Genomic DNA, 13,152 nt, shown 5'->3' on the forward strand with positions numbered 1-13,152 from the left:
TTTGCGTAGGAAGTTACGTACGCAACTTTCAAGCCCCGTTTTGTGCGTAAGCAAGTTTTATAAATGAGGCCCAAGGACATTAAGAGAATGATGAGCTTACCAGAGGATGTTGAGCACAGTGCAGGTTGTCAGACCTCCAAGCACTGCTCTCCGAAACCACAGGATCTGGATATGAAGAAAATACAGTACAGGGTGACCAACAATGTCCTGTATTGAGTTACAGCAGAAATCTGGAAAACGATAACACTTCATTGTGACACAATACCAGCGAAACTCGATCACCATTAATAATGACAAATTACACAGCCTTGGCAGCACATAAAATTCAAACTTCAATTTGCTGCTTCCTCTATGTATAACCAGTAATTTGTACACTTACACAACTGAACAATGCTGAGCAGAACTCTTTGACGTATGTCAGTGACAGTGACACACTGCTCTCAGCCACTACACTTGGTGGGTCTGACCTTGTCTTTGCATGTATGTTTCATGCAAAATACCTGTTTAATGCAAAAGATCCCTCTTTAAAGACACTTTGGTGATAGTATCCTCAAAACATACAAAACATGTTAGTAATAATGATATATTTTGCAGTCTTCTAGCCATGTCAGAGGTGAATCACAGTACGTTTTTCTGACAAAGACGTTACAAAAATGCAGCAGCAGGCTTTAAGTTGGTGACAGTGAGGCAGGGTGACATATACTGGGTACTTGTTTGTATTGAAGCAGTCAGTGCATTTCTATTCACACAGTCTTATGTGCTGTCTTGTTCCCCATTCTTCTGCAATGGTTTGACGGTACCTAACTGAAGAATTGGTACCACCCACTCCCACTCAAATGACATTAGCAGATGGAGCCTGTCCAACAGAAACTTGACTATGTGCGAGGGAGAGAGCTGCCCTGACCAGCAGCACTTCTGACCAGCCCAATAAAGACTGACCCAGCCGGTAGACAGGGTTAGGCGTCTGGCAGGAATGGAGAGACATGGCCAACGGAAACCAGCAGTGCTGACCAAATGGGGTCTTGAAAAGCATGTAGTACTCAAATTCAATACCAAGTGTTGTATTCAAGGTACCACATCAGTGTATATTTCAAATAATACCCATGCAGGTAATAGCTTTACAAAATATACAAGCATTTGTAGTACTCCTAGAGCAGTGGTTCCCAAAGTGGGGTGCCCAGGGGTACAGGAAGTGATGTAGGGGGTACGTCAAAAAAAAAAAAAAAAGTTGGTGAATTCATGGGCTGCGGAACTGGGAGGGCTGGTATAGGGCTCCAGCCTTACCTACTTTTGAGCATGAGAAGTTCATAAAAACATGAAATTTTAGTGCATATTTTTTTTAAAAAGTGCATCAACTGAAAAAAAGAAAGAGAAAACGAACTCAAATTCTACCCGCTTTTTCCTCCCCTTCCTTCCATTTTCGTCCGGGGTTCGCATCTCCTCCACATACACAAGTGCGCACATGGCTAATTAACATGGTAATTCATTCACGTTCTACTTTACATTGACCATTATGATGGCTTCTGGGCATGAAGAGGGCAGACATCAGACGGTTAGATACGTCATCCATTTACAGCTGTGCCTGCTTCTTTGTCAACATGGACAGGAGAGCCTCATTGAAATCACAACCGATGGATCCCTGAAAATGGAATTTAATCAGAAGCCACTGCCAGATTTCTGGATCGGACTGCGCACAGAACAGCCTGCGCTGGCCAAATGCGCTGTTAGGACTTTGATGCCCTTTGCCACCACGCACTTGAGTGAGAGTGGATTCTCAACTCTGACAAGTATGAAAACAAAATACAGAGCGGGACTTTGTGTGGAGAACGATTTAAGACTGCCACTTTCTCAAATTCAGCCAAACATTGCAGAGTTATGTGCGTCCTCTCAAGCACACCATTCTCATTAAAGCTGCACGTGGTGAGTTTTTTTGTTTTTTTGTTTCACAAAAAACAAAAAAACAATAACTGGTGTCTGGTGCTCACTGAAAATGCTGGTAAAATGTGGTGAGAAATAAAAGAAATATAATAGAAATCATTTATTTGATGTGACATGCTGTGTGTGGGTGGTGGGGGGGCTTACAGACAGTTTTTTTGTGTGTGAGTGGGTAGGGGGTACATGGCTGGAAGTCAAATGTCTGAAGGGGTATATGGCTGTGAAAAGTTTGGGAACCACTGTCCTAGAGTACTACAAAGTAACACCAGGAGCTGCCAAGTACAGCCACAGTGCTGTCACTAAGATGCTCAGCTGGACCTGTTCAATATTTGCAAGCCTTTCTGGTGTTACAAGATGGCTGAGAGGGATCATCACACCCCTTTAGCCTTTGATCCCCACATGTTGCAGTCTATCTTTCACAGTGTACTAATGCAGAAGAATAACAACACGTTGTCTCATAAGCTATTTTTGAATTCAGCACATTGAGTCTACAGATCAGCAGGCAGTGCAGAATATAGAAGAGGACTAGATTTACCTGTGTTTTGTTGTGTGAGATCTGTGAGAAGAGCAAAGGCATCACGTTTACAATCCCTCCTATTGACACAAAAACAAAATAGCGGGTCAGTCTCACAAAATGTGTAATATTTGTCATTTTTTTAACTGCATGCAGACAAAAAACTATCCAAGAAAATGTTTTTACAACCTTCTTTCATGGGGTACATCATCAGATATGCAATTTGTGTATCTTTTGATGTTGTACACATTTTTTTTTTCACTCTGTGTAAGCATACCCATGTGTCATCACTGTTCTCCATGTCAGAAACAAACATGTCTGTGACTATGACAGAGTGCATGAAAAATAATATTGCACCCTAACTTGGCTGGAGAATGAACAGAATAAACTGAAAAAACTAAAAATAAATAAATAAAATAATACTGAAATTCGTCCAACCCTCCTTCAAAGAGGTGGAAACCAACCTAAAAGCATTCTATTAGCTCTGTGGCCCAGCATAGCCTGAATAATGTTGGGGAGGTTACTAAATCCTGAGCAGAATACAACTTTGTGTAAACATAACCTTAATCAGGAGAAAAACTTTTAAAGTTGTTCTGTATACTGTTTCACACAACTAGCAAAGGCAAACTGCAAGCAGCAGTCTTAGCTGGGAGTTTGTTCAAATGGCCCTCTGAAGGAATGAAATCTGGTAAGAAGCACAGTCAGAGCTGTCACAGAAATGCTATTGAAACAGAGCAATAACTCGTTATGCTGCCACAGCTGATGTGCTGCAGTGACTTCAAACCAGCTTCTGATCAGTCCATTCATTTCTGCTGCTTATCTGGGCTTATCTGTTGCAGTGACTGTACGTTAAGCAAGGTAGTACAGAGGTTCCTCTCTCCAGCATTGTTTTGGGTCTACCCCTGGGGCTCTAACCAGATGGACATACCCAGAAAACCTTCAAAGGAAGGCCACCAGGAAGCATCCTGATTAGATGGCTGAAACCACCTCAACTGGCTCCATTCGACACAAAGGAGCAGTATCTCTACACTAAGCTCACTCCACATGTCTAAACTGTCCAACCTCTAAGGGTGAGCCCAGTCACACTACAGAGGAAACTCATTTTGGCCACCTGCAGCCATGATCTCAGTCATTCAATTTCTACCCAAAGAGCATGATCATAGGTGACGGCTGGAGCGCAGATCAACTTGTAAGTTGAAAGCTATGCCCTCCATCTCAGTTCCTTCCTCACCAATCCAGCAACACCTGCATAACAGCTGACGCCCCACCAATCTGCCTGTTTCTCACTCTCTATTTTACCCTTGCTTGTGAACAGGAACTTGAACTCATTTCGGGGAGCAACTCACTGACAACCCAGGGAGCAATCCACCATATTCCAGCAGAGACCAGTGGCCTCAGACTTGGAGGTACTGACCCTACCGCTTCCCATTCAGCTACAAACCACCCAAGTGTGTGCTGAAGCTCACGGTCTGATGAAGCAAACAGAACCATATCATCTGCAAAGAGTAGAGAAAGAATGCAGAGGTCCCCAATCCAGACATTCTCCTAAGCCGAGGTGCACCTTGACATCCACAAAAATCACAAACAGAATCAGAGACAAGACACAGCTCCTGCTCCAATTTTTCTAGGACCAGGTGCCTCCCAGCAATGGCCTTCATACACCTGAATGCACAAACTCCCATCCTCAAATTGCTCTTTCCACCAGTCAACAATATCCCCAGTCAGGGTCAGCAGTTCTCCTCACCTGCTGGTCAAAGTGTGATTCAAGCCCTGATTTACCTTGCTGAGTCATCTCATAGTTTGCCAGAAACATCCTGGACGCCAACCAAAAATCCTTCTCTAGGATCATTTGGCTTCGCCCGAGTGGCCAGCTTTTGTGCAAATCTGATGACACACCCACAAAATCAGTCACTGATTTGTGGTTTCAAATGGTGCAGTGTGTTTTGGCCAATTTGTTGTGGCAAGTTAGTTTTCCAAATCTGTTTGGTAAGTCTAATGAGAGGTGGGTAGGGAATATCATCCATCAAGGGCCTTCAGCAGGACAGGATGAAGGATGAAGAGGGAGCACAGACAGGAAAAAATGAAAGAAATTCAGAGGGCCAGAAAGGTCAAAAGATGTAGACACAAAGAAGACAGTGAGCAATACCATACAAAGCTGATTCTCACCCAGAGCCACCGTGCCCATTAAGAAAGGTTTCCCCATCTGACTGAAGTCACTGCTGCTCTGTAGGCCGACCTCTGACCCCACTGCAAATGTCACAGCAACCTGAAAACACACACACACACACACACACACACACACACACACACACACACACACACACACACACACACATAGGAGGCTTTTGTAACAATATAGCTAACAGACACTCTGTCAAAGTCAAGATTAATTAAGATGAAAGTGGATAAACATCAAGGCGTTTGTCATGTGTCGAGCACAGGACAGTAACATTTAGTTTTTGTTCTAAAACAAACAGTGAATGAAGAATGAGTTGATTTATTAATGAGCATTGTGACTGATGTTCAACAACAACTATGTACAACAGCATATGGGATTCTTTCCGTCTTGTCAATGCTGATAATTTGGCAAGGTGGGAGTAGCTGAAGCTCACCTATAATAAAAGTACCAGGCATTGGAATAAAGCTTACTTTTCCATGGAACAATCTAAGCATTCTTGCTGTAGAGAAAAAACCTTAACTATTATTAACTCTTTTCAGAAAGTCAACATGATGTTGTTCTTTCATACAGATGCCGACATACTGTTTTTGTATAGAAATGATGTGAAAGTATACTTGTACTTGTACTTTGGCAGGAATTTCAACAGCTATGACTTAATGGGCTGCAGTGTGAAGATCGAATAAAATATTTTCTTCCTTTTCCTTTTAGTTGAAAAGGACTGATCACACCAGGAGTCATCAGCTACTTTACCAAGACCTTTACAAGAAGGTAACTGTAGCAGTCAGACAACCGAATCATTTGCAGACTTTATATTATTGTGTTTTCATGTTTGCTAGAGCACATATCAGGATCAGGAGTAAGGACACAGAAGTTTTTACTTGTTTTGCTAATTTCGTGAACTTGCTTAATTTAATATTATTTATTTTAATAATTATTTTAATTGTTTATGTATTTATTCTTCTTTTTTTATTTGATAGTTAATCTGTGATACATTGTTTTCACTTTTTGAGAAACAGAAAGTATTGAATAACTTTTGTTGATAGTTTCTGTTTTAGTTCTTTGTTCTTTTGTAAAAAGCTGAAGATCTGTATTGAGGAGGACAATATCCACACTGGAAGTTTTGGTGAAACCACTATCATAGTGAAGTCAGAAACCTTTTCAACATTTAGGGAGATTTGTGAGTGGAGTGTGTGAGGAAGGCCAAACGAAAGTGCCCAGAAAAATGAGCAAAGAGTAACCTTTGTGCTTTAGCGCAACAAGAAACGACACAAAATTTAACAAACGTGATGAAGAGGAATGAGAAAAGTCGAAAAGAGGAGAGTGTTGAGTGTTGAGGAAGAAGGCCGGATGATTGGTTCTAATAACCTCTAATAACTAACTAAAGTAAAAGTCTTGCAAATGAATGCTTTTAGATTAGCTGAGCTAGGACTCTTTAAAAATCTTTGAGATTGTCTCATCACCTCATGATGGGCAGGTTTCATTTGGACTTGGACAAAGAATGGACCACATTTTACTAAACTACTCAACACACACACACACGCACGCACGCACGCACGCACGCACGCACACACACACACACACCAAACACGCACCATAAACCTGACTGCATTATCCTCTTCCAAATGATTCGACCGCCCTGCACCAGGCTGCAATATCCCCCTGCTGTCATGGGAGCGAGCAGCATTAAAGGTTCAATGACAACTTTATTAGAGGTGAGGGTCTGGAGTCTTAACCAATTACAAAGCCTGAATAAATGTCACGCTAATTATTTCCAGAAAGCCGTGAAATTGTAGTCGATTCCCCATGAATAATCTACCTTCCAACACAATTCCACAGCTCAGTGCATGAGATTCATTTAAAAAGTGTGTGTGTGTGCGTGCGTGCGTGTGTGTGTGTGTGCGCGCGCGCGCACGCGTGCACATGAGCATCTGGAAAACTGTGTGTGTGTGGTAGGAGCAAAACCTTCCTTCAGGCCTACACAAATGAAGGCAAATCAGACGAGCATTTTAACCATTTTTGGTTGGATCTGTGGTTCATAATATTATCCAGGACAATCGTTTGACATTTGGGGAAATAAATTTGCAATTTCAGTGGCTTAGTTTAGCATAACGAGACAAAGCTCACCTTGCTCTGTCTGAAGTTCAAACGAGAGAAATCGATGCAAAGTGTGAACCTGTGAGCTTTACAAAGTTTGGTCGGCATATTTTGGAATCTTTGGACAGAGCAGGGCAACTGTTTTTACCTCGTTACTGTCTTCATGCAGAGCTAAGCCAATCACCTCCTGGCTCCGGCTCCATACTTCAGGGACATCAATCATTTAATCTCAGTCTGCTCAAGTAAGCAAATAGATTTCTCATGATGCACGACTACTCCTTTAACCCGCACCCACGCTGTCTCACATTATTGAAATGCTTAAAATATTTGGGTCTGTTACCTTCAGTGTTTGTCAGTAAATGGATCATTTTAATACATTACACGTAATAAGTTAGAACTTCATGAGAATAATGCATGAAGTCAGATTTATTAATATTAATATTATTATTATTATTATTATTATTATTAATAAGATAGATTTATTTACTTCAGACAAAATGGACTGTTTCATTCAGGTCAGAAGAAGAACACTATTTGAGCTTTATAGTTTCAAGTTTGATTGTCCTTAAAGGCCCTGAGCCCATACTCCATCAGACCTCATCCAGGTCTGTCTGCAGACAAAAGCTGCTTCCTGCTGACTATCTACCATTTTATTTGAGTGTCCACTTTCTGATTAAATGTTTTCACTACAGTGCCCTCAAAAATTCCACAACAGAACCAAGAAAGTGGTGTCAATGGCAAGTACACTCTGCTAACAATCCCACAATGCAATGCTCTCTATTTCATAGATGCTGGATCTGTCAGTGATGATGCAAAAACAAATTATTGATTAGCAAGCATCCGAAATATCAATTCACTGCTCACTATTGAGTAAACTATTAAAAGTCTATTACAAACTGAAAGGTGCACATCTGATTTTTATTCAAGGTCAGGGGTCCAGAATGATTGGCAGCAACAAAATCAATCAATCAATCAATCAATCAATCAAACTTTATTTATAGAGCACTTTTCATACAAAGGAGCAGCCCAAAGTGCTTTACATAAAAGCAATACAACAAATAAAAGACACAAGAGATATCCCCCCTTCTCCCACACATATGTACGTACGTACGCACGCACACACACACACACACACACACACACACACACACACACACACACACACTCATATACACACACACAAATTTAAAAACACTGAGGAATTAAGAAAAACTGAAAACTGAGGAAAACTGAGGAAATGCTATCCCACACTTGCCACTTTGAAGTGAGGAAACACCAACGAATCAATGAATTAACGTCACATCTATTGATGTGATGAGACCAGCATTTGTCCAAGGCCAGAATGTCTCTAAGCAGACACTGTGAAGGTCAGACTTGCAAATAAAATAATAATAATTTATTTAAGCCTTTTTAGCCTATTCTTGTTTAATATTTTCACTTTACAGAATTAATGCTAGTCTATATTAGTATGAACAGACTCGTAAAAGCCACCTAAAATCCAAAATGATGACTAGATACTGAACTAGAAAATAGGGACTTTTTTGGTTGTAATGTGGTTTGATTGTGGGTCCACGGAGTAGAGAGGATGTTGGAGGAGTTGGAGAATAATCCAATTCTGTAGAACTACTGAACTAAGATATACAGACTTTTTTGGTCTTGAGGGGGTGGCAAGCTTAACAATGATCACTCTCAGGACAGACTTGAGTAACCTCAGATGAGCAGATTTTCTGAATGCTGGACGGATGTGGTCCACAAGCCGCCAGCTAAGTTACAGAGTTATGGACTGGGTCTGGACTGACTTGCCATTTGGTCTGAAATTTGAAAAGGCCTCATCTATCTTATAGGAAGCAGTGAATAAAAGAAAGGGAGGGAGTGATTTTGGACACAGTCTAAGTTTAACTGACATCTCCCTGACTCTTCTGCTGGCTTTATTGAACTCTTGGGTGGGTCAGGTTACAGCACTATCAATAAGCCAAAATAGCTAACAGTCATACCCAAACAGCAGGTAGAGTTAACTAAACAAACTTCCACTGTGACATCACTGTTCCAGACATGAACAGGGTGCAGTGATGTGAAGAGTTTCCACCGTTAGTGTCCTGCAAGAAAACAAACTGCTGATGTGTCCATCTGAAACTCAGTGGGTTACTTGCAGGTCGTCCTTTGTTTCACCAGAATCAATCCCAATCAAACAGACGTGTCCTGGGGGGCTGCTTGTCCTCCACTCTGCCTCTTCATAGACCTCAACAAACTCATTTTAATCCTGCTCAAAACATCAGTCTACTTCATAAGTTGTTTACTGCCAAGGTTTCACATTCACTTTTCATAAAGTTGACTTAAAAGGGGCTGGATGCAGTAATCTAACTTTGGCTTTCTGAAAGTGGTTTATGCTGTGGAGAAACATCTCCCTGAGGCCAGTGTTTGGAGAGTGGAATAAATTATGGACTGCTTTATTTAGGATTATACTCCTGTGAAGGGAGGCAATCAAAGAGACACCAGCATTGATTTTGTTTTGAGAATGTGAATCCTGGTAAATGGCATAAAGGCCATGTTAATACATTTTCTGACTTTTTATGCAGGAAAATAAATAATGAAAACAAAGCATTTATTTGCAACCTCTGTTATGCTTTAACAAGAAGTACAATACTAAAAAAGTCACAGTTGTAACATGAATCTTCTCCTATCTAATATTGGTAATAACTGAAAAAGAATCCGAGACACTCTAAAGGAGCAGCTACGACCTACACACCAAAGGCCACGTGACAAACAGGCCGCCAACTCAGTTGTTTAGCTTGTCGACTTGTCAATGAATCAGTGAAGAAGCACACTGAACAACTCTCCTTGAAAACTTCATAAAACTGCACAGGAAATGGAAAAATAGCAGAAAGCTTGTGAATCAAGGGAAGAAGGCACAGCTGTATCCATTGTTACAGCCAGTGTGGTTTCTAAGATAACACTGTAATATAGCTATACAGCTCACACAGCCAAAGGTGGTCAGCCAGCAGTGACTTGCTAGCCATATTTTTAGCTCGGCTACCATGTTGCAGTGGCACTTCAAAGGGGTCTGGCCAGGATCCCCCTACACCAAGTGTATTTGGTCTACACTCTAGCCCAATGAGATCTGAGTATTACTATATTTAGTCCCTGCAAGAAAAAGAACTGCTGGACGGGAGACATCAACATCGGCTTCAATCCCTGCACCATGTCCAGCCAAATATGACCCTTTCTCCAATTCCCATTCCATTATCATACTTTATTCATAATGAATATCATATGACAATCAAACATTGTGCTGGGAATAGCAGACATTCTCTTATCTTTTTAAAATATTTTTCTCATCTTTGAGACTTGCTCTCAGATTATTCTGGTAATACAAGATGGATTACAGACTAAATGCATGTAGCAAGAATATTGGCATGATTTCTTCTTTCTGAATGACAGCAAAAAGCCCAAGCCTGACATCAGTTGGTAAAAAGCAGGTTGCTGAACTGGCCTTCTCCAACTGGTTGGTCTTTGGCGCCAGGTAACGCCAGCTTATTAGTGAAGCAGTTACTTCAGTGAACGCAATCCCCCACTATCAAACTCTAACGAACACAAGAAAAAGAAATTAAATGAATCTCACTCCAGCAGTGCAGGATTAGAAAAGCGAATGCTAACACTAGCTCTGAGTCCCGACAACTGGAAGCAGAGGGGCAGCTATGCTGTCTGGACTAAAGATGTTGAGAATGGGGAGTTAAGAGAAACTGTTGCTGATGACATCTGCTATTACCTGCCTCAGAAAGAAGGTGAAGATATGAGAGAACATCGGACCAATGATGAGCCAGGTGGAGGAGGGATCTACATGTCTGTCTGACTAAGGGCACTTTTTGCATTTACATAATGAATCATTTCAGACAAGTCATAAACACAAAGTACATCAGTCGACGCCCTTCCATGAAAATTGGCAAAAATGGGATTGAAATAATCTTAAAAAACATTTTACGTCTGTTACATTGGCATTGCTTTTTCTTTACAGTAGTCGCTGACTGAAGGTCATACTTTACCCACCCTTTTATTTGCCATGACATCACTTATTAAATTCCCCTGTCTCTCTGTGCACCTCTGGTCTTGGCAGCTCAGGGCCTGGAAACTGCTGTTTTCTTTCTAAGTATGCCAAAATAGAAGCATTAATATTTCAGCCATAAAGAGAAAAATCACATTTGCTGGGCCATAAATGGCTGGTGCTTGACGATAGTGTGTTTTATTCTGGTGCGGTCGGCCTTGCCTGCCCGGCTCTCTCTCATATTGATGCAGAGTACAGGGAATGGCTCTCAGTGCCCTGCTCCAGTACTGAACCTCTAAATCTTAACGCCTCCTCCTCTTTGGGACTTAGCTCTAGGACACATTTCTCTCATATTGTGTGCGTATGCGTGTGCATGTGGATACATGAGAGTTTCTGTGTAAATGTCTCCACCTACAGGCCAAAGATGAAACAACAACCCCCCCCAAAACAACAGCAAGTAGAGTTATATAGGTTAGACAACTGAGTGTGTGTGTGTGTGTGTGTGTGTGTGTGTGTGTGTGTGTGTGTGTGTGTGTGTGTGTGTGCTTGTGTTTGTGCATGAAATAATTTATAGTGTTTTCAGGTTGTGTGTGTGCTATCAATGCAATCTAAAATCAATCTGTCCAATTTCTTCGTTGTTCTTCAAGGACAGAAGATCCTTTAGGAGTCATAAAGGCTCTACTAGCTGCCTCATACTCTGGAGGGATGAAGTCATTGATCTGATGTTGGTGGAAAGATAGTTATTCTCCTACAACCAACATCTATTCATCCATCCACACGATGGCATTTTGGGACAAGGCACTAGTCTCGATACACATTGTACGCAAATGATATTTTAGTATGGTGCACTTCACTATGTGCTTTTAAAATGTTTTCAATCATATGTATGAAGTCCTCTGAGTCATTAATGCAGTAATGCAGTTCAGTTTCCCACTGATATTGCATCCAAGCCAAGAATATGTGCAACCCAAGATGTCTTGAAAAGAAGTATGTGTTTGACATTGCATGCTCATCAATATGATGATGCTTCAGCCTTTGTCTCAGAGTCAACAGAGACTTCAAATGTAAATATTATCTTTCAATAAATGAAGTTGAAACTAAGACTACTAAAGAAAATAGTCCCCTGAAGCACCCTGATGATCAGGCATGTTCTGTGCTGTCAGTTCACAGTGTTTAATGCTATGTTCTAATATTGCCCAGTTACAAATGGCCACATTGAAAGCACTCCCTAGTGTGCTGATGCTACACTTATGAACAATTACTGATGGCAGTGGAGTCTCACTGAAAACTCTCTGTCTCTCTGTTACAAGCACATAAACACATGCAAAGACCAACAGAGACAGAGACATGAAATACAAAATGCAGATAATGAAGTGATTAAATAAGCATACAGAATATATGAATATACAGCATGACCAAAGAATATATATCTATCCAATGAAATAAATTGATATCAAGCAAAAAAGACATCTTTTTATAACTGTAAAACTCTATTCCCACTCTGTCTTATAATGTTTAATGAGTTCTGAGCAGCGATTAGCATGTCAGCGTTTTCCTCCCTGTTTTTTATTTAAACGTATATTATTCTTTTTGTTAATGTTTCAAAGAATTACTTTACAGTTTGGTTTTTGCTAGATAAGTCTGTGGTGTGTTTGATATTCCTGTCAATCCAAAATTAATCCATGTTTCTTTGCTCAACCACAACCTTCTTAATGGCTCATGTATATCCAGTCTTTTGTTACACCTGCTCTTTGATACATACACCACACACTGTATGTCTGGGGATCAATGCATCAAACTGAAAAGCTGCGTTCTGCCCTCCCACTGACTGACCACGTTTGATTTTCTTGTAATACTGCAAAACCTCAATCAAGTCTTTGATTCGTCGTGGACCCTTATGTATACATGACAACAGTCCAGGACACAAAATACGTGAACCAAATGGGTTTAATTGGGCTTTGCTGGCTGGGGAAGGGTCCACAGTCACTGCTAGGAGGGATTGGGGGTTTGGGGTGAAGACCGCTGCTAAATATAAACGGAAAGCACAGAATCTGAGGGTTTTTTTTATTGCAGGGGTCCTTCTGAAGAAAAAGTGTTCTCACTTAAGCTCGAGTGTTGTTTGATTGCTGTAATTTACATATGTTGGCTGCAAAAAAAACAAAACACCCCATAACATCAGTAAGGTAAGATGTTGTCATAGGGTAAAACTAACAATCTGTTACTGCAAGTATAGCTAGGAAAATTACAACAGTAAAAATACTGTGTAGATAATGATTGTAGAGATAGAAAAGAGAAATGGAAAGTGAGGTTAAAAGCCAGGATAAAGAGAGGAAAGAAGGGCTGATAGGAAAACAAATTAAAATCAAAATGGTTCTTTTAGCCGCTTCTTGT

At 40.8% G+C, this 13,152-nt stretch overlaps 1 protein-coding gene across 1 annotated transcript in view; it reads right to left on the minus strand.

The window, feature by feature from the left end:
- The window catches only part of LOC139330497 (uncharacterized), a 104,391-nt gene that overhangs the window by 38,483 nt on the left and 52,756 nt on the right, over positions 1–13,152 (minus strand). The window contains exons 9-11 of the mRNA XM_070961431.1: positions 4,616–4,715; positions 2,471–2,529; positions 101–165 (exon numbers count right to left, since the gene is read on the minus strand). Coding sequence (XP_070817532.1) covers positions 101–165; positions 2,471–2,529; positions 4,616–4,715 — 224 coding nt within the window. The remainder of the gene's footprint in view (positions 1–100; positions 166–2,470; positions 2,530–4,615; positions 4,716–13,152) is intronic.

This window comes from Chaetodon trifascialis, chromosome 4 (genome assembly GCF_039877785.1).
Source record: "Chaetodon trifascialis isolate fChaTrf1 chromosome 4, fChaTrf1.hap1, whole genome shotgun sequence".
Taxonomy (NCBI): domain Eukaryota; kingdom Metazoa; phylum Chordata; class Actinopteri; order Chaetodontiformes; family Chaetodontidae; genus Chaetodon; species Chaetodon trifascialis.